Source organism: Camarhynchus parvulus, chromosome 5 (assembly GCF_901933205.1).
Source record: "Camarhynchus parvulus chromosome 5, STF_HiC, whole genome shotgun sequence".
NCBI classification, from domain to species: Eukaryota; Metazoa; Chordata; class Aves; order Passeriformes; family Thraupidae; genus Camarhynchus; species Camarhynchus parvulus.
Genome location: NC_044575.1, coordinates 18,602,000 through 18,624,808, shown reverse-complemented (window position 1 = coordinate 18,624,808; position 22,809 = coordinate 18,602,000). Strand labels below are relative to the sequence as shown.

Sequence of the window (22,809 nt, the reverse complement as noted above, 5' to 3'; positions counted from 1 at the left end):
GCCACAAGTGGTGTTCCCCAGAGCTCAGTGTTGGGTCCAGCCCTGTTTAATACCTCTATCAATGACCTGAATGAGAGGACCAAGCGTCCTGTCAGCCAGTTTGCAGACAGTGCTAAGTTGGGCAGGAGTGCTGATCTGCTGGGCAGGCTGGATCAATGTGCCAAAGCCAGCTGTATGAGGCTCAACAAGGTGAAGTATGGGTCCTGAGGGAGCTGGTGTTGTTTAGCTTGGAGAAAAGGAGGCTCGGGGAACCTTACCACTCTCTAAAAATGCCTGAAAAGAGGCTGTAGTCAGGTGGGGTTTGGCCTCTTCTCCCAGGCAACCAGCAACAGGACAAGAGGACACAGCCTCAAACTGCATCAGGGGAGGTTCAGGTTGGACATTAGGAAGAATTTTTTCACTGAAAGGGCGAGCACTGGAATGGGATGCCCAGGGAGATGGTGGAGTCACCACCCCTGGAAGTATTCAAGAAGCAACTGGACATGACCCTTAGTGCTACAGTTTAGTTGACATGGTGGTGTTCAGTCAAAGGCTGGAGTCAGTCTTGAAAGGCTTTCCCAACCTTGGTGAGTCTATGATTCTATGTGGGCTTAATTTTAACAGGATCTAATGGGCCTTACAGAGGTCTTTTTGATACAGGGCCCAAAGGAAGTTACACTGATTGCTTCTTCAACTGGAAAGTTGGCTCACAATAGAAATCTGCCTAATTTTGCAACTACTGATGAGAAAAAGTACCAACACTGCAGGGAAAAATTAGCTAAACCATGGCTGAACAGTTTCCCCATGAGACTACTCACAAGGAGCAGTGGCAGTCAGCAGGTCAGCAACTCTGGATTCAACCTCAGTTAGGACATTAATATCCTGCCAATGATCAGCACTGTTTCTTGTGTTTCCAGATTTTATTTGACTCAGCTAATTGGCCATTAAGCTCCAATGAGGTGGACATTTATCTACAGATAACACAAGGAAATTGGAAAGTAAGCAGCCTGAGGCTACCCTGAAGACTGTTAACCAAATAGCAAGGCAGAGCTCAATTAAAACAATTCATCAGAAAACCTATATAGTCCATTGGCAGATTTTCAAGGATCCCATTAGAAATTTTAAGGATATTCAATATGATTAGAAGCTGAAGTCTATCTCATGTAGAAACCATTAATAAGTAAAGAGCCTTTAACTTTGAAAGCCTGAACATTACCAAAGCCACAGCAGGAAGAGACACTGGGCCTTTCCTGTGTAACTAACATGCAAAATTTAGCATAAGAATGGCAAACTCTTTCTGTACTATATTGAAAAACTTGAGACTGATGAAAAGGTACAGCTGTGCAAACCAATGTCATCAAGTACCCACCACTTCTGGGTGGACTCTGTTGATGAAACTAAGGGACACACACTCTTACATGCTACCTCAAAAAAGCCTACATGCAGGACCTCTGAATCAGGAGTATTCCATGAAATGTCTAATACCTCAGTTGTTGAAAAGGACAGGCATTTCAATCACTTGAAATTGCAGTGCAAATAGGAAATTACACTGAATAACATTTTGTCTCTCATTTTATGAAAACTTGAAGAAGAAAAGACTCTTTTTTTGAAAAGAAAGGTTGCAATGAAAAACATTTCAAAAAACATGACACTGACAGTAATCCCTATAAGGGAAAAAATCTGACAACACTCTACTTCAAACTTGCAGTTTTGAAGCTCACATTCCTCATGGAAGATTTTCAGGGTACAACTGGTACTGCCAACTCGTATTGTCTAAAAATACTCTTAGCAACTCAACTAGGATGTCCTTTTTATCTTCCATGTACTCTGTTAATGTTCTAGACAGACCACTTTGATCTTTGGACAGAAGTAGATTCTTGATTTGTATACTGCACGTGGTAGCTCCATTTTCAGAGGAGATAAAAAGAATAGGTTCCTGAAATTTAAATACTGCTTCCAGGTAACAGAAGGAAGTCCTCCATCTGACTGCAAAAGGACAAATGCTTGTGGTTGGATTAAGAATATGTAAGCTGAAAAATATCACAGGGATTCACTCTTTCCTTTACACTTGCTGATATTCAAAGCCAATATATTCAGAAGACTGAAAATGCCTAAAAAGAGTACGTAGATCTCATCTTTTAAGACAAGGGTACCAAACACTTCTTCGAGAACATAAATCAGAATTCCAACAGGACTCGACCCAATTAATGTCAAGTTTAACATCTAGAACCTGGTTACATAGCAAAATGAATGATCTGTTCATTTAAAAGTTCACAGTGTTTTGGGTTGGTTTTTTTCACAATTCTACCTGTAACTCCATTTATGCTTTCATTTCGTTCACAACCAGGTACTGAACTTCAGCACTATGGACTGTTTTTCCACCTCTCCACCTTCTTTTTACCTTTTAAAAACTTGCTGAAAGGAAAAAGAAGCCTTTTTTTGAGTTTGAAGGACAGCAATCACCATGAACACTGCTGTTCTTTCTTAGCCAATTCAGAATTATGCCTACTTAGTTTAAGGACTTGGTCTTTTAAAGTGGTTGAGCAGTAAGTTCTTCCAGACTCCAGATTTCACAAGGGCAGGTTGCTTTCTACCAGTCTGAGCAGATCTTGATCTCAGCATCTGTACTGTGCCTTTCCAGTTACACAAACAAGCAAAGATGTTCAGATTTTACACGATGCCAAGGCCTTGAGAAGATACATTTCTTACTGTTGATCAGATCATGGAAGATTTAGTTTGGCATCTTCAAGATCACCCATCCAAGATCACCATCAGAGCCTCAAACTCTTTTGGTGGACAGCCATTCTCCTCAGGACAAAAACCATGCACATCAGGTTCCATATAACCATATATTCAGTTTAGGGGTGTGCAGTTCCACACAGCTTTTAAGATTTCAGTTTTGGACCCAGCCACAAGAGCAACTTGTGCCATTGTCCCAAACTCAGCAGCAAAGTCCTACACAGCCTAAAGCTGAGCCTTAGCACACAGCATAGCTAAGCAATGGACAGGAAGGACAGGGAGAAGCAAAGCAAGCCCAGCACTGGTGGTAGAGTGAAGCAGAACACCTGCAATAGATAGAGACAACGGAAAAATGACAATTCCTACTTGCAAGTTTGGCTTAGATATAGTAAGTATACATAACAGCATCTTTCTTTTTAAGTACAGAGGCACGATGAGGAAATCCATGGCTAGCTCTATGCATCAATGGGTACAATTCGGTGAGGTCATGAGGCACGAAGGAAAAAAAGAGAAAAGGATACTGAGAGGAGGAAGGAAGTGGCACAAATCATCTATGAAAAGAAGCGTGTAAAGACTAAGTCATCAGCATGCAGCTTCACAACAAGAGAACAAGGATGCAGGCAAAGAAAGAAAAAGAAAGGAGTTTAAATCTGACAAGTAAGGGATACACAATCAGAGAGATAATGGCTATCTTTAGCTGCAGAATTTTAGCTAAGCTTATACAAATAGAAGCAGAAACATTTAATAGCCCTTAACGTAACTCCTTCTTGCACTGGGAGACAGCAGAATACCAGCCCTGTGACTGAATCAGCAGCCTCAAAACTCGAAAGTGCAAGCTCAAGTATTCCCTTCTGTAGCCATGTGTGAGCAATGACTGCATTCCCTGCCAAGCAGCCACTATTTAGCAGGTTTGACACAGTCCTGAACCATGGGTAACTTGTGCAGAGCACCCCAGACAAGCAACAGTACTTCAAGTTGTCAGCTCCCGCCCCGCCTTACAAAAGGGAGAGAAAGTGCAACTTGAGAAATACATGGATTTTCATAAGTACATCAATTTGTGTGTCTCTATCATGCTTCACATCTTTGTACCCCTAACACTCCCATGCTCGAGGAATCTTAATGCCTTTATGCTAACAACAAAAAAGAAAGAAAAAAACCAGGAATACTTGACTAAAAATTATCATATCAAGAAAAATCTACTTACCTCACATCAAATCCATACCAGGCAAAGCAGAACATCTCTAAAATGCCAAACCCACTATTTTGAACTGTAAAAACATATGCCTGATATTTGTGGCACATAGCTCTTAACAAAAACTAGGGTAGCACTAACAGCATCAGAGAAATATGGTAAGAAAGCTGGTGTCAAAAAAAAATAGGCAAATAAAAGAGGAGGGAATACAGTGAGGAAAGAATTAAATCTTGCCCAAAGTCATACCCTGATCAGTAACACAACCTAGAGTAGCTCTGTTGTCATCTCATTGCAGTGGTTCCATACTGTTGTTTCCTTATCACAAGCGTTTCATATCTTCTTGCTGTTTCTCGTGGGCAGCTCCTCAGAGCACTGACTCTTTCTTCTCCACAAAACAACCGACTCCACTTCCCTTCTCAGCCAGCCACCCCACTCTTTTATAGCACTCTTCTCAGCCAGCCACCCCACTCTTTTATAGCACTCTTCTTCTCATTGCTTACTGCTGTGGCCTGTTAAAGTCAGGCCTGTTCCTAATCTTTGCTAATTGGCCCAGCTGCAACTCCTTAGGGGTAAGATTACTTTCTACACTATCTTTATTTTCTTCTATTCTATCCCCCTATATAGATCCTGCAGCACTAAGATGGTGAACAGCTTCACCTAGAAGAATACAAGTCTTCAGTTGACACAGATACACATGGCTGGCAATGGTGTTCTGTCTGGAGCTATAAGTATCATCTGACTCATTAACATTTGAAGTGATAAATTCATCCAAAATACATAAAGCAAGAGAAATTATTCCAAGGAATGATGGAATCTGAACACAAATACTTAATAGCCAGAATTCACATCTTAATTTTTAATGGAACCACAATCTACTTGCTGCAGTAACATTATTACATTTTATGAAAACAGAAATAAAGCCTCACAGGAAAATGTTACCTAAAATCAAACTTTTCATCCAACAAACCCAACAGTTTCCAAACAGACCAACATAGGATGCCTCATGTGATGTAACTGATTTCCATCTAAAATTTTCAGTAAGAGAATCCTGAACCAGGAATCTTCCTCATCACATTCCCTAGGAGCCATCTGGAATCTGTCTAAGCAGATGAAAGATAACAACACAACACCAGAGACCCAGAGCAAGGTGCAATACTTAGGGATTTCTCCTTTAATTTAAAAGGAAAAAAACCAATCAGAATCCCTACTAAAGGATAAAAATAGCACTACAACCTGAAAAACTGTATTTTTGCCCCTACTGAAACAAGCTATTTCATAACACAACAGCCTATTTCAACCATATTCAACTTATACACTTCTCAATCTTTAATAAGTTAAGTCTTGTATGCTCCTTGAGAGATACCAAAGCCATTTTAAAACAGAAATCATTTGGCTAAGAAGACATAGTATCAGGACCTTGGAGTTCATTAGCTCCCAATCCTAAATGACCCCAGATTTTAGCAGTTTCACAGCCACATCACCTTCCATTCATTACTTCAGCTCCCTGTTCACTCTGACATGTGACACAGCAACTTACTCAACCATTTACACATTGACAAAGAGCAGCTTTGCTTGATATGCTCTAATTGTGACAAATTCACAGCTGTCCAGCCCATGGCTGGAGGAAGGCTCAATAAACACAGAGGAAAAAATTATCAGCAGCCACCCACCCCCCCAAACTGTTTCCATTTTCATTTTGTTCATCTGGGCCTTTTGACTATCCACCCATACGATTCCCCAATCCTTCAACACATTTCTCACATTAACAGGAGCTACCTATTATTTCTCTCCAACTTCCAAAGAGTACACATTTCTATAAGCTGCAACTAAAATAAGTATGTGATTCCACAAGTTCCTTTGCAACGAAGAAGTGGTAAGTGGGGATCTGCATAAGCAACAAGAGACCAATGGCTCCATTTAGAAATCTCACTGCCTCAGCTTTTCCCATGTGCAAGTTAAAACACACCCACACACCCAGCCAGCTACTATTACACCATCTTCTCTCCTAAAAGGATTTTTCTGTCCTGATAGACAACACTGCATGCAAGGTGAGGCTGGCCTAAAATGCCTTTTAGTCTGACAGTTCCACTAGCACAAGAGGCTGCATGAAAGAAACTAAACATCTGACCAAGTTACTGCAGCTTACAAGATTCTAGATGTCAATTAATCTGGACACACACACAGTCCTTGCAAATGCAAAACTCCATTGATCATATAAATAAAAAGTTTCACTATCAGAGGTAACTAATTTAGACAAATGCTTTCTGCCATGGTGCTGTTTGCTTGTTTTTCTTAAGCTGTTTAATTTTCAATTTTGTTATTGGTTTGGGGTTTTTTTGTTTCTTAATATATACAAGCTGCTCCTCAAAAATTCTATAGCAGTCAGTAAATGTATGATAAACTGATTATCCTAATGGCCAACTATACAGTTACCTCCAGCCATGATCTATTTTACATTTCAAGCAAAGGGCAATCTGTCACTCTATGTTTCACTTGAGAGCTACCTTAAAATACATAATTAAAACTGTTTTCACTTGAAATATTCCATTCTGCATCTTAGATATAGCCCATTATGAGGTCCTGCCAGGACAGAAGAGTTGTTTTAATACTTGAAAAGACAAAAATGCCAAAACCCAACTATTGAGACCCAAGATGTTTCTCCTTCCTCGTCTTCAAAACCTGCCAGCTGATAATGAAGCTGTTTTCAAATCCTTTTAGACCTTGAAAATGCCAGTTGAAATAGTTATCACAGAGTGCCTTGTACCAAAGGTAGAATATCCACAGCTCCAGTCTGCAGCAAGCAGGACAAATGAACAGCCTACCAGACTTTCTAGCAATTCATAAAACTCACCAGCTTCTACAACAGACAAGACACTAAAATGGAGAGCACTGCTACCATCACAGCAGATCTCACACTACACATTTTTCAGGCCTACTCCATCATTATTGCATTTCTGCTCACACGGACAGAGAGAGTAACCACAGAACAGGATATATGACAAACACTACTCCGGTAAAATGTACTAGTTTGGAAAAATAAATTAAAATTTAAAAAACATAAATAACACAAACAAAAACCAAAACAAATTCTTTCTCCAGGTGACAAATTAATTTTTAATTAGGCCTTCCCACATTGCCCTGAAACACAGAGATGCTTGAATCTCAGCTCAATTTATCACTGCTAGTTAACATAAATCAACATAACCCTGTAACAGTCTACCAGATTTACAGCAAAGGGAGCCATTTTATTCCTCACCCAGTAGATAATCAGCATAAGAATGAAAGCAGGATGCAGGTTCCTATTGTCACAACAAAAATATTATAGTATCATCAGGAACTTTTTTTTCTCTAAAGAGGTATGGAGCTTGCTGTTCTCAGCATATCAAGCACTACAGACTGACTGCCTGCTTGTAACAATTTATTCCACATTTGTACAAAAGGTGCATTTTTACTACCTATTTTCTTTATAACAATCTCCACTTCTATCACAACATGTGACTGCAACATTGCAGTCATGCTTCCTCCCTCTCAACCTGGCAACTGCAGACTCTTTGCAGCAATTATGCCAGGCGAGATGGGATGGCTGGAAGCTCCTGGGCCCTGCAACTCTCCACATTCAGTGAGTAAGAGAAATCTGTTTAAATCTAGCCAAGGACACACCTCCCTCAAGTCATCCTCTGCTTATTTCAGTCCCTGCACAAAAAATGTACTTGCAAGAGTAAAGTCTGACAACAGCCTCAAACATCAAATGCTGAATAACCAGAAACTGATTCAAGACAACTTGTGTGTGGGCACAGGCTCCAGTGACAAATTCCACATTCTCCTCAGCATGCCTGGGGAGCTTTGCATTGGAGTGAGTACCCCTGGCTGCTCTCATTATGACCACTGGCAGACTCACATCCTCAGCAAATATCCAGTGCTTGTTGTTTGTTAGTGTCCCAAGCTGGAAGTTTCTTGACTTACCAACTCCAGGAATCTTTCTCCATCTCTCCCACACTGATGTGCTACCCCTGCTCACAGCTGGCTTATGTACCAAGAAAGACAAACAGTGGTTATGAAGCACTAAACTCAGTTTAAGAGTTTTTAAGAGGACTGCCTAAAAAACACAGAACAGACCTACTGAATATACAATACAGACATGAGTCTTCAAGTAGAGAGTGGCTTTTTTCTCTCTGCTTATCTAACAGCAGAGACCACTACTCAGCACTGCTGATTACTCCTGCCACGTAGTACATAAGGTTTTCAGCAAAGAAATTCTACTATTAGCAATACCTCTGAATGTCAATACCAATGAAGACCCATGTAAGGAAATAATGGCTATCCTCCTTAACACCATGTGGAAGTTCTAAGTTAGCAGATATTACACAATGCAGACTTATGTGGTAACATGACTCTTCAAATAGCTCCTACGCCTGCTTGATTTTAGGGATGTTCTGGCTTTTTGCAAGATTTTGAGGTGAAATTGGAAAATGTAATGAAAGCACACGTGTGGCCCTTCATGTTTATGCTGTCTGTGGAATAGGTCCTGATTCTAACAATCTTAGACCAAAATACTAGAGGGAATAAGACACAGAAGCCTCCTCTTAATACAGAGCAAGCTGAGTATATTTTAAGAGGCATAATATCTACATTATATATTTGACTAATGTATCAGAAAGGCCCTTATATTGAACTGTGACACCTGGGGATGATAGCTAGAAAACCCAGCTATGCATTGCATTTTGATTCTCCAGTTAGTTAAAGACTAACATTTTAAAACCTTCTTCAATTAAAACAGAAAGGTCTGTAACTGTCAGAAAAAAGTGTCCCTTTTTCGCTCACTTTGTAAAAGCAGTTAATTTACTGGAATGTTTGTGACTCCTGCCATCATTTCTCTTCTCAATGGATGATATACAGGTTGAAGAAAAAAATACATAAATCTATATTCAAAATATGTTCAGTAGGATTTAGGTTTCCTTAAATTAAAAAAAATGTCTTGAATGCACAGTACAGTGGCAGTAAGGATTACAGAACTCGTTTTTCTGTTAGGGATTGTTTACATTTCATTGGTTTTTCAGCTGTAGTATACTTGCAATTCACTGAAACAATCCTTTCCAAAACTCACTGTAACTGTGTGTAGATCAGCTTCCATTACTTCATACAAGCAGTAGAAGATAAACATAGATGTCTGTTTTCTAACTAACAGACCTTCTTCTATATTAACTTAACTCGATAATGCTGTTACAGTCTGAGCTGGAAACAGGAATCCTTGCAGGACCTAACCTACATCCAGGAACTCCTGGGCTGACACTGAGCCCAAGTAAAGTGCTGGAAACTGGGTCACACTATGACATGTACAGGGCAGCAGGAGGGGATCCGAGCTGAGCCTGACCTGCTTATACTGGCAAGAGCGCAAGAGATGAAAGAAACTGGGCGCATGGTGAGTGAGCTGCCCAAGAGCTTGATGAGACTTGAAATGAGATGGGGACTAGAAGAGGAAGGAAGGTAACCAGGAAGCTCCGGTGCAGGGAACAGAGGCTGAAACTTCAGATCCTTAGTCTCTTTCTGATCAATTACCAGTTAGTTGCCAACTGAAATTAACAAGCCTGCTGTAAGTTCAAACTCAAATATCATAACAAAGTAAAACCTTTTCCATGCAGATAGGCTCTTTCAGGATGAAAAGCACTATTTGATACAACTACAATATTATGAATAAAGATAAAAATAAAAGATCAACTTTGCCTTGCAAAGGTTCAAGGCCAATGCAAGTCAACAGTTACTTCTGCACGCTAGCAGAACAACTGTTTACACAGGGACACCATACACTGTTTATCTTCTGTTAACTGAAATCCATCCCTAGGGTTTCAAGGTTTTCCATCTGTACCCAAAAAAGATTCAATAGGAAAAGAAGTATTTATATCAGGAATTACCAGAAGTAAAATTCAAAACAGAGTGAAGGCCAGGCAGAGACAAACTTACGCTCCCTGTGGGAAGCTTGCAGGGGTGCCAAAATATACAGAGGAAGCAACATCTAAAAAACAAATCCCTGAAGACCCCCTACTTTATTTTTCAAAAGAAAAACAGAACACATGAAAAAAGAAGTTTCAGAAATTTCTTTGAATCTGCCCCAAAGTAAGCCAGAGTCTCTGGTTAAGTAACTGCAAGAATGTTGTGCAAGAACCACAGCCAGTAGTCAAAAAGCTGAAGTACCAACTTCCACACAAGAAACAGGTCTTTGTCACTGCCCTCAAGCCAAGGTGGAGCAGGAATATGGGGTGTGGGTGGCTGGGAAACCTTCAGATGTAAAGATCAGTATCTTGTAGATGGATCCCTCCGTGTTAATATAAGGGTGGTATTACAGGCAAATATATTCAACACACGGAAACATACAACTTGCTGTGAATAATTAGATGAAATTTTGGCAGTAGTAGAATGGAAATTAATAAGGAAGGAGGCAACACAATCCAGGTAAACAAACCTGAGCTTCGTCTGAAGCCTCCCAAAAATGGAATAGCGGAAATAGTTTTACAAAGACACCTAAACCTCCAAAGACTTATGAATGTCACAGACAAAGTTTGCAGTTGTCTAATTTCAAAACAGTGCAAGTCCTGTAACTTGTCTCCTCCTTCCTACCCGTCTACACTAAACTCAAACTTTTACCATAGAAGCTGTGAAACTTACAAGTTCTTCATGACAACAAATACTCTTAAAAGACAAGAAAAGAAAATAATTTGAGCTTGATAATCTGAGTTTTACACACTGTGTGTCATCACTTCATCGCCAAGGCGTGATTCGGAAACAGACACAGCAGCATGCAGCCAGGCTACTTACACTGTCTGGAAAAGTGCCCGCTAAGATAATGTTGCAGAAATAATTCACACCTGCAGCAAAGCTGCACAAAACATCATCAACTCGCCAATTTTGACAAGCACATGCCGACCGTGGCGGGGAGAAAGAGTTTCTATATAGATGAATATGAGCAAGAAGTATGAAATCCCCTTTCCGCACCCCAAGTAAAGCCAGGCAGGACCCGAGGCTTCACTTGGCCATATCCCGCCGCGGCCCACCGCCGCAGGGTCGCCAGCACCAGCCACGGCCTCCTTGTCCCCGAGGCGGCCTCGCAAAGGAGAAGGGGGCCCGCCCCGGGATGTACCAGCGGAGCCGCGGCCCCTTCGGCCCGGCGGCGACTTCGACGCCCGGTTCGGCCCCGCTGCCCGCTCCATGCGCCCCGCTCCATGCGCCTCGCCCCACGCCAGCCCCCCTCACCCCCGCTGGGGCCGGGACCATCCCGAGCACGCCCCGAGGGGCGGAGGGGCCGAAACGCACCCGCGTACCCCCGCCGTGGGCATCCCGGCCCGGCCCGGCCGGGAAGGGAGGGGAGCGCGGCGAGCGCAGCCCGGGGAGGGGCGGCCAGCGGCGCCCCCGGCCCGCCACGAGCCGCCCAGGGAGGCGGGGGGCGGCGAGGAGGCCCCGGCGCCCTCCCCCGCCGAGCGGAGCCGCCCCCTCGCTGCCGGGCAGCGCCCCGGGGCACCGCCCCCGCCCGCACTCTACCCGCCGAGCCCAGCAGCAGCCACAGCAGCCACATGGCCCCGCGCCCGCCGCCCCGCAAACTTCGGGGCTGCTCCGCCAGTCCGGCCCGACGGAGCCTGCGGCGGGGAGCGGCGGTGCGGGGGCCGGCCCGGGGGGGGGGGGTGCCGCCGCCGCCGCCCCGCCCCGCCGGGCGGCCGTGCCCACCCGCGGCTGCCGCCGCCCGGCCCGCACGGCTGAAGGGCCGCCTCATCTTCCTCACCTCTGCTACCTATCCGACACCTCCGGCCAGTTTTGACGGCCCGGTTGCGGTGGCATTAGCGTGTCTTATAACAAACTCGCCACTTGCCGTGCAGCGGCGAACCCTTTAGGAACACCTGGAAGAGTTTGGGTCCGAGCTGCACCTCTGCGGACATGCAGGGTCATACGTGCTCGCTCAACACCTTCTGCAACGACCAAGGGGTATATAATTGCTTTCAAAAAGCCTCCCCTTACATCTTCTGATGCATGCTCCTCTAAACTTTATTCCCTAACTAGAAGACGAGGTGTTTCCATAGCCAGTCAGTCAGAATCACATTGGAAAAGACTTCTGAGATCATCAAGTCCAACTTATGACCAAACACCACCTTGTCAACTAGACCTTGGCACTGAGTGCCATGTACAGTCTTTTCTTAAACACTTTCAGGGACAGTAACTCCAGCACCTCCCTGAGCAGTTCATTTCAATATCTAATCACCCTTTCTGTGAAGAAATTCCTCATACCATCCAACCTAAACCTCCCCTGACTCAGTTTAAGACAATGTCCTCTTGTCCTGTTACTGGCTGACTGGGAGAAGAGGCCAACCCCCACCTGTCTCCAGCCTCCTTTCAGGCAGTTGTAGAGAGTGCTAAGGTCACCCCTGAGCCTCCCTGTCTCCAGACTACACGTCCCCAGTTCCCTCAGCTGCTCCTCACAGGACTTGTGCTCCAGACCCTTCCCCAGCTCTGTTGCCCTTCTCTGGACACACTCCAGCACCTCAATGTCCTTCCTGAATTGAGAGGCCCAGAACTGGACACAATACTCGAAGTTTGGCCTCATCAGTGCCCAGTACAGGGGGAAGAGCCAAGGACAAAGGGAAATCAGAGCCAGCCATAGGGTTTACTATCCTAGTAAGGCTCTGAGAGCATTTGGGAAATTTATATTGCATTTTCAATCTAGGGGCCCAATCCTGACTCTGCTTGGTTTCAGTGGGAGCAGGAGTGGGCCTTGTTTTAAGCAACAACATTTTTCAGTATATGATGACCAGGAAGAAACCCACATTACTGTGTGCCATTCTGCTTTCATGCAAAAATCATGAGCGGTTCATTAAGTGGGACCTTTTGGTTATAAAGTATTCCCCTGTGTGAGTGTCAAGTACATAAGCAGATCTGCAAGTGTATAGAATAAAGTTTAACTCTCTAAAAAGCTTGAAGCATGTATTTAAGACCTGGAGAGGAAGGCTTAGTGCAGAAGGTATTTTAGCTAAGAATTAAAGCCAGTTTGTAGCAGTAAGAAGCTGCCAAATGATTTCTAAAACTGTGCTCAGCTAATCTGCACAATAATAATGTTTCAAGCAGAATTCTTACAATTCGTGTTTAACATACTCAGAGGAGCTTGTGGAGATTTACTGATAAGGGTTTCACAGCATTTGGAAAGATTAATTTTTTATTTAAAATAAGGCTTTTATTTGAATACTTAGATGTAGCTTCTGTTAGTTTTTCAGTGGTATTTTAACTACTGATAGCTAATTCCCACATAGAAGTCAGCTTGGGGACTGGTTTCCAGAAGGGGGCCTGAGAAGGAGGAGTGGTTTCTAACTCCTGAGGGACGTGGCTCTGGGAATTTCCTCTGCCTTCCAGGACACAGATCTCCAGCTGCTGCCCTTCCTTCCTGGGGTCCGTGTGGCACCCCAGTGTGACCATCTCACCACCTGGTGGGCTCCTGCCAACTCACCCTGACTACATGCAGCAATTGGGGTTCAGAGGCAAAGCAAGGGGGATGGGAGCCTCCTTAAAAAAGCAGCTCCCAAAAAGCAGGATCTTCTGGTTTGCTGAGATTAAGTGGGAGGCTCTTTGTCTGTAAAAGCATTTTGTACACCTCAGTTTCTTAGCCAGCACAGAATAAAAGGTCCAGTGTGTGTGATTCCTCGTTACCTTTTGGATGTTGGGCTGTGTGACTAAAAGCGTAAACCCTGTTAATACAAAGATGCAGGGAGAATAGAGACAGGAAGAGAAACCTCAGTAACTTCGTCAGGGAAAATGGACCAGACAACACTGGCTGCTCCCAAGAACATCAGATAAAACTGATTAAACCTTGGTAGCTGGTGTGAAGTCTGCCAAGAAACTGTCTCCCAGATGCCTTGCAAACTAAAGGTGATTATTGCCTATGGTATAGGACTCATGAAGGGATGCAATGGGAACAGTATTTTGGGAACCTGCAAGATTTACTGTGCAATGTTTAGGGCAAAGAACACAGGAAGGGAGAAGGAAATCTATGAGGTGGGTTGAGGAGGAAAAAATGTGGGAAAATAAAGGGAAAAGGGGATGAAAGGGGCTGGCCAGATCTAGCTGAGCCCTGTATTTGATCACCACAGCCTATCTTATATTTTAATTAAATCCTGTTTCTAGCTATCTTACATGTAGGTGCACTATCACTTCTGAGGGGATATGTGTGAACACCTGTGAACTTCCAGCTATATTAGCCAACAAACAAACAGTCTGAGTATGTGTGAGTGAATAGGACACAGGCCTCAGGTCAACAATACACACTTTGATTCTCTTTATCCTCACATGAACTGCCTTCTCCTCTCTCACCAGGGGAGATTTCTGGGTTTGTCCCTCAAAGCAAGATGTGATCCCAGCTCTGCTGCAGACTTGGTGTGCCCACAAGCAAGTCACTCTTGTCAACCCACGCTTTGACTCTCGATGAAACTCAAGCCATCTACACCACAAAGATGAAGGATAAATAAATAATTTCAGGTTGCTCAGAATGTGGCTAGATTCTGACTGGCTACCAGTAATGCAGGATACCAGCCCATAATCAGGAAAAACAAGGAATATACTCTGAAAAAGAGATTAGCTCCATAGTAAATTATGCTGAAGTAATGACAAGTTGTCATAGGATCCATTATGAGAAAGCCACATCTTTGAGCTGTGAGCACTGTGGTTAAAGGCAAGAAAGGGAAATTTTCTTCAAACAAGCTTATCACAGAAGACTCATTGGTATTCCTACAAGATCACAGAATTACAGAATTACAACATGGGTAAGGTTCAAAAGGACAACTGGTGGACCATATGATCCAAATTCTTTGCTCAAGTAGGATTTCCCTAGAACACATCTCTTGGGGTTGTGTCCAGACAGCTTTTGAGTATCTGCCATGAGAGAGACCCCAGAGCTTCTCTGGGAAATCTGTTCCAGTACTCAGACACCCACACAGTAAAATTCTTCCATATATTCGGGTGGAACTTGCAGTGCATTGGATTCTGCCTGTTGCTTCTCATCCCAATGCTTGGAGCCAGCAAGGAGAGCCTGGCTCCATTCTCTTGGCAACCCCTTTCAGATACGTAAGTACAGGTACATTGGTGAAACGTTCCTCTCAGCCTTCTCCACGCTGAACAGGCCCAGTTCCCTCCTCCAACCCTTGTAAGAGAGATGCTCCAGTTCCCAGAATATCCTTGTAGCCCTCCACTGGAACTGCTCAAGGGGCTCCATGGCCTTCTTGTACTGAGGAGCCCAGACTGGACCCAGTGTTCCAGATGTGGCGGCAGCAAGCCTGAGTATAAAATTGTTCTTTTTTGGGTTTTGCAGGTCATGGAGTGTCTCCAACAACTCACATTGGCAGACCTGACAGCTCTTATCTAGGGGGACAGATGATTATTCCTAACTACATTGCAGAGGGCCTGCATCCCCAAGAGATCTCTCAAGAAAGTACCAATCTCTCAAGGAAGTACCAATTCTCAGCATGTTGTAAGCTGAAGCTCAAATTTTTCATTTCTTGTTTCTAATCAGCTCAGTATACAACCCATATTTATTTTCACAATCATTCTTATAAGGTAGAAGTTGATTTTTTAGGGAGCTGACATTGGCTTGAGGCAAAAGAGCAAAATGCAATAATCTCTCTAGGTACAATCTAAATTTGCTGACTTCAATCTGTAAATAGAACTCTGAACAAAATTAATACTAGTAGTTTATATGTGTCATGCTCAGTGACAGGATTGATAATGATGAAAAGTCAGGACCGTTGAAATTAAGGATAAAAATTTGTTATAATGTATTGCAATATTTTGTATGTGACAGAACTGCCACTTAGCAAGCCTGGGAGTTTGGAGCTGTGATTAGCAACAGCTTTTTAAAGAATTCAATATAATAATAATCAAATTTTTAAGACACTGCAGCAAAATTATAAATGTGGATCCAAATATATTTATGAACTTGTCATCAGCATTAGCATCTATCAAGTTAAACAGGTATATTAGCATATCAGCCATTATCCATCTATCCATGAGAATTCATCTTCATTATGGCTTTGTAATGTTTTGATCTCTAGTTCTCCTGGCTGTTGAAGCAATATTCTCTCTGCAAAACAGGGCTGGAGATCAGTTTTTAAAGGAGTCATACCAGGCATTCAGATTCCCTGAAATGACTCATTTGCTTCTCTCAGCTTGACATGTGAAGGGCTAGTAACTGCATTGGTATGGTCCTCATAACTGTGCCAGTTTAAAACATAAGGATCAAACCAAAAGCAAGGGACAGTTCTCAGACATGTGCAAATACATTGGCAGCCTTCTCAAAGAAAGCAAATTGAACTAGGATGGAGCTCAAAGAGTGAGACAAGCCTCTCCTACCCCCTGTGCAACATGGGCTCCAGAGCCTGCAGTGACTGGAAGCACCTGGGCAAACTCGTGCATCTTCCCTTGAGCTCCAGCAGTACCAGCCTTGGATTCAGGGATCCATCCAACCTCCTTGGCCTGCCTCTGTGCTCTCAGGGGCACACTCCTCACCGCTTCCTCAGGCATGCAAATGGTTAATTCTAGGACTGGTCTCTAGAGATGTGAGCTACTCCGTAGTTTGTGTACACAAAAGGGATTTAATGAGCCTCCAGAAACAGTATGTTATGATGGACCAAATCTGTGGTGTTCTGCTAGTATGGATGAGGCTATCTTAAGTGTGGAACCCTCTTCCTCCTCTCCTGCCAGGTCCTGGGCTCAGCAAGTTAGAGACTCATAGCTTTCAATAGCCACTGGCTTTTCTGCTCTAGTGCGATGAAAAGGGGAGGTCCCAAAGCTTTGGCCCATTCATTTTCATTTCTTCCTTTGCCCAGTCTGCAAAGGGCCCTCTGCTGTGCAGCTCCTGTTTGGCCTGAGCTGCAGCTCTAACAATACTCCATGTTTGGGACTTGGAAACCAGACATGAAAAGTCTTGTGAGGTCAATTTGTCCATGGGCAGTGCAGGACTGATAGTGCAATGCTTTTGTTCTTGAGCTATCCCATACTGCCATGGTAGGAGGCTGGAATGCCTTGGCAGTAGCACCATTTGCTGACAGCAGGCAAGGGGCTTAGCTCACAACTCTGCCTACCATGATGGCAACTTGGGAGTATTACTGGGTGATGTCTCTGTGTTCCCTGATATCACAAAAAGGTGCAGGATACCACCCCTAATTTTTATCACTCCGGGTAGCACACAGCTACCTGTTTCTCCTCATCCTCATTTTACTCTGAGCTATGCTAAATTTCAGCTGGGTCATTTTCAGAGCAGTTTTCTCTCTTCCAGCCACCCACTCACAAACACACACCCCCCATACTTGCCAGCACCAGTCTGTCTATTCCACATTGCTTGCTCAAGCCAAGTAAATTCCCAGTTCCAACTAGTCTGATACAAAGGACAGTGTTCAAAGTCAGAAATGCTAGTGGAAAGTTCTGATACCTGTTTTATCTTTTAACCCTATTCTGTGGAGTGTCAGGGGGGGCTACACTAGCAGAATCATTGGCAAAATAATAACACTTTCCAAACTATTGCATCCTTTCTATTTTACCTGTTGTGCTGGTTTTGTATGAGGTGGAGGTGATTTTCTTCACAGTCACAGTGCATGGGTCTATGTCTTGGATTTGCACTGAAAACATTAATAACAGAGAGATGTTTTTATTATTTCTGAGCAGTGCTTGCACAGTGTCAAGGCCTTTTCTGCTTAGTGCATTTCCCCACCAGCAAGTAGGTTGAGGTTGCTCAGCTGGAACAGCTGACCCCAGCTGACACAGGGTAGCCCAGACCATATGACATCATGCTGAGCATAAAAACCTGGGGATGATGGGAGGGGGACATTCAGAGTGATGGCATTTGTCTTCTCAAGTCACTGTTATATGTGAGGGGGCCCTGCTCTCCTGGGGATGGCTGAACTCCTGCCTGCTCTTGGGAAGTGATGAATAAAAACCTTGTTTTGCTTTGCTCATGTGTGTGGCTTTTGCTTTCCTTATTGAACTGTCTTTATCTCAACCCATGAGTTTTCCCATGTTTACTCTTCTGATTCTTTCCCCCATCCCACTGGAGGGAGGGGAGTGAGTGGCTGTGTGGGGTTTGGCTGGTGTCAGCAGTCAAATCAAGACACCTATTTATAAATATGGAGATCAGTTAGGAAGTTCTATAGTTACAGTTCTGTAGCTACAAAGCCACACAGAGTTCTTGTTTACAAGCTCCTCACCTCCCACCTCTCCCCTACTCAGGTCACAGTTTTATTTTACTTTATCTTCTGAGTACTTGTGTTTTCTGGAGGGACTCATTAAAAATCCATTGCATTTGAGTGGGAAATGGGTGAGTATAATTCAAAATATGAGTTTTAGTTATTACCTAACATGTCAATATTTTCAGCCAATGATTTTGAAGGAAGTATTCATAAAGAGCATGTAGAACAGGAAGATGATTATGCTGTTACCAAGTCTTCCAACCACCTCTTGGACAATCAGCATATCAATATTTTCCACTGAGGTAATGGGCAGTGTGTGAAATTTCCAGGCTGCTTCCAGAATCTAAAGTACATGAAGACAAGTAAACAGGGGGGATTATTTGGAAGTAAAGTAGCTAATCAATAAGTGAATGGATCAATGCATATCTCCTGGCAATTTAGCTCCAGCTGTCCCTTAAAGAGAATCTAACAAATAAATAATAAAAGTCAAATTGATTTGTCTAGGTAATGAAAACTTGCTGTAATTTGCAGCAAAATTATCTAAACTACATTATGCATGTAAATCCCCTGCTAACGTAAAATGTTACACCTCCCATGGTGTCTGTGTCACTTGAAGGTCTGAAAGTTTAAGTCCTGCCTCTGGTTTAACATCTATTTCAGAAGTAGAGTGCCTGTCTTTTGCTCCAGGTCATAAAAGAATCACATCGTGAAAGCTGCCTTTTAAGTGTATATGTGGGAATCTTTTTCTAAATATTTTCACAAAATATTTGGTGCTATCTCACATTGATGCCTTTGTATACAGGGCAGAGGGAAGGTAACCAGAAGCAGGCAAGTAATTAAAAACACAAGGTGGGAGGCAATAGAGTAGCCAGGATTCTAAAACTTCATAGCAAAATAAGCCCTAAGCTAAAACTGAATTTTCTGAGTGCCAGATCTTAAATTAATTCTTTTGGAATTGAACCCTGAGGTTCTAAATCAGTCTTTTAAAATGGTCTTGACCACAAAATTACTTTGTGATAAGGTAAGAAGTGAAGGAAGGAAGGCATCTTATCTCTTCGAAGCTCTCCTGAAATACAAGGCAACAAGATGTCAGAAGAAGATAACCAACATGGTGTTTGCAGTTCCTACTGAGAACATGGCTAGTGTCTGAAAAACTGTGAATTAAGTAATTCTATGTTTGCTAACAAGGCTAAATTGAACGGGGTTTTTACATGAAAATGTGTGTTTAAAAGGTTTGATTTTGAAATGATAATCTGAAATTTGGATTTTGTTCAATATTCAGTCTTTTCAATGGCTAATGTTCCTCAAGCTGTTCATGAATAAAGTCCTCTTAAGCACTTCTAGGGTTCATCTGGCTTTTTAAATGTCTGCTTCAGGATGAGCTAAATCCCCAGAAATGCCTAGTTCTCTCAATTAAATGTGAAAGAAGCCCACAATGTCTGGCTCCAGTAGAAACAACTGCACTGGAAATGTCTGGAGCTTATACGGATGCAGATCCAACACCCTGTGAGCTGCAGCCCTCCTGGGGCAAGAGAGGGTGCATAAACTGGGCATCAGATCCTTTCTCCCACCCCTGAGGTACAATCATCAGTAGTGAGTACAGAAAGAAGTTTGCACCCTGGGAGGCTCAGCAGAGGAGGCTCAGCAGAAATTTATGATACACATAGGAAATTGTCCAGGTTTCTCTAATTTTCTGAAGGATGAAAAACTCACTGGTTATTTCAAGAACCCCTTAATCAAATATAATTTTGTGTCCATTCCCTTTTTGGGAAAAAGGAAAACTTCAGTATCTGCAGCATTTTCAGTGTGGTGGTTCTAGCATCCCTGATTTGAGCAAAGTGCATCTTCCATTTCCTTGCTACTGCTTCTGAACACTTGGATGCTTCCGAACTGAGAAATGTAATGGCTAAAATGTGTTTAATATATAAGATCACAGCACAAACTTGTATGACCCAAGTCTGATGCAGGGGCCAGAAACGCTGCATCTCTGTTTCCTAGAGAGGAACCTTTAGAGGAAGAGAAGCAGCAACTGAATGACTGTGTCCCACCAGCTCAGTCATCTCAGCTTGACTGCACACAGCATAGACACAGGTATGGTATGGATTTAGACACGTGTTGTGGTTTAACCTCAGCCAGCAGCTCAGCCCCACGCAGCCCCTCACTCACTCTCCCTTGGTGGGCGGGGGAGACAATCAGAAGGGTAAAAGTGAGAAAATTTCTGTGTTGAGATAAAGTTCTATGTGTAAAGCAAAGCCATGCACACAAGCAAAGCAAAAGAAGGAATTCATTCACCACTTTCCATGGGCAGCTGTTCAGCTATCCCCAGGAAAGCACGGCTCTGTCACGCATGACAGTGCCTTGGGAAGACAAACACCATCACTCTGAATGTGCTCCCTTCCTTCTGCTTCCCCAGCTTTATATGCTGAGCATGAGGTCCTGTGGTCTGGAACATCCCTGTGGTCAGCTGGGGTCAGCTGTTCTGGATGTGTCCCCTCAAGGCCTCTTGTGCCCCCCCCAGGCTCCTCACTGGTGGGATGCATGAGGAGCAGAAAAGGCCTGGGCTCCCTGTAAACACTGCTCATCAGCAAGGAAAACATCCCTGTGTTGTCAACACTGTTTCCACCACAAATCCAAACATAGCCCCATGCCAGCTACTCTGAAGAAAATTAACTCTATCCCAGCCAAACCCAGGGCAATAAGGGGTATGATTCTATGATATTTTTATTATTGATTGTTTGTTTGTGACCAGTGCAGGGTGTTGGATGGGAATAAGACCCCAAGTTGTAATGGGGAGTTGCTCTTATTTTACACAAGAGAGCAATGGCATATTGAAACACTCACTTTGATGGTTTGCCTTGTCTGCAGGGAGTGCTCAGTAAAAGCTTTCTGCTACGTCTGGATCGACATAACTGGGATTGTTGGTCCCACATGAATTGAGCCAGGAAGTACTGCAGTACAGAGATGGTGCAGATAGAAAAACAAATGTCAGTGACAGACAAGATCTAATTTCAGCATTAGGCTAACAATGTGACTGATGCTGAGCCAGTAGGAAATTATTATGGCCCAGATTAGATTATGCATGCAATGTCAGAAGGGCCCTTCTCTACCCCTGCATGCATCCCTGCCCTTCCCCACAACTCTACAATGAGCAGTCAACCCCTTGCCTCTCCTCCATCACACTCTTGTTAATACAGGTAGGTCAGAAAGCTGTATAAGCAATTACAAGCTCCATCATAATGTTCTATCACCCACCTTCCCTCACCCTCTCCTGAAATCTCATTAAAGAAAGAAAAAAAAAAAAAACCTGTCTGTATGGAAATCCAAAGTGACCTCTCTTATGCATCCATTGGTATTTCCTTCAACTGACAGAATCACAAAAGACTTTTCAGGTCCAGAAGCTACTTGCAACCTCAGCAGGGCCAAGAACAAAATGAATGACTTTGCCACAAACCAGAATGAGAATTCAAGCCCTAGCAACTCCAGTCTCACCTGGAACTCTCCAGTCAGCAATTCCAACTGGCACTGCATTGGCCAGCAGGACTTCCCCAGCAAAAACACCTCTATTTCTCTGTCCAACAAAAAGAGCAGGTTTGAGTTACAGTAAAGGACAGTTATGTTTATGAAATGTTGTTTCCAGCCTCACTGATGAGGAGAGGCTGGAAACAACATCTTTTCTCATACTCCAGCCAGAATTAACAGAGCACTATGCAAAGCCACACATCCACATGCAGTAACATGAAGCTCACATTACACAGGGGGATGGCAAGATATCCAGTGAAGGACCATCCAGCTGACTTCATGGGACAGTGGACAGACTTCGTGGAAAGAGCCCCATGGAAACACCATAGAATCACTATCAGGGAAACTGTTTCAGGCTTACCATCAAACCTCAGCACAAAAGCTGGAAGAAAGGTACCAGTCCAACAGGAACTGTAGGAGAGGATGTAGCAGAATACGGGAGTGATCCCTGTTTCTCCACATGTGGCTGCGTAACAACAGGGATTGTGCAGAAAGGAAAGAAACTGTAGGGGAGAAGGTTTGGGTTTCCCCACTCAGCAGCACATACTTAGATATCTGAGAACCTCCTTGCTTGGACCCAGGTGAATCTGACTCAGCTCTCCTGACCCTAGCGTCTCATAGGTGTGCATCAGACTTAAACTGAAAACAAAATAAAGTTTTCACTGGTTTGAAATTTCATATAAAACCAGCGCAAATCTGGATCTGAAAACAAAATAACCCGAAGTCAAATAGGCTCATTTTTTAGAAGCTGGTGCTAATGCCCATGAAATAGCTTCATTACTCTTTGTGTTACACTTACAGTTTTGCAGGAGATGTTGCACAAATCCTTAGCATAGGATTGTCCTGCACTTAGATGGCCAGAGGGGTGATTGATTTATTTGGTAGCAGCTAAGTGTTTATTCCATGTATTGTTAGAAGCCATTCAGGATTGACTGGAGCACTGTATAGGCATTCCTTTGGGTTAGCTTGTAAAAAATTTAGTGATACACACAGGGAGTGCTTCCCTGAGCTTGCAGATTTTAGCAGAAGTCAGGCCTGAGCAGAACTGTTTGAAATGCTGGTGTCTGAACTAGCTGCATCAAATAGCATGCTGGTGGGATTTGGGATAGCATGAAAGTGGGATTTTTCTTTATTAACCCTATTTTCAAAATTTTATTTTTGAGTCAATCAGTTATTTCC

The 22,809-nt window shown here is 43.3% G+C and overlaps 1 protein-coding gene across 6 annotated transcripts in view; it reads right to left on the bottom strand.

Moving 5' to 3' along the window:
• Nucleotides 1-11,566, bottom strand: part of LDLRAD3 (low density lipoprotein receptor class A domain containing 3) — a 108,502-nt gene extending 96,936 nt beyond the window's left edge. For 4 of the 6 annotated variants that reach the window (XM_030948723.1, XM_030948724.1, XM_030948725.1 and 1 more), the window contains exon 1: nt 11,441-11,552. In XM_030948723.1, coding sequence (XP_030804583.1) covers nt 11,441-11,474 — 34 coding nt within the window. In that variant the 5' untranslated portion in view covers nt 11,475-11,552. Of the gene's footprint in view, nt 1-11,215; nt 11,298-11,440 lie in introns of those variants that run through there. The other 2 variants (XM_030948729.1, XM_030948727.1) reach the window with 2 other exon arrangements.
• Nucleotides 11,567-22,809: the final 11,243 nt, after the last annotated feature.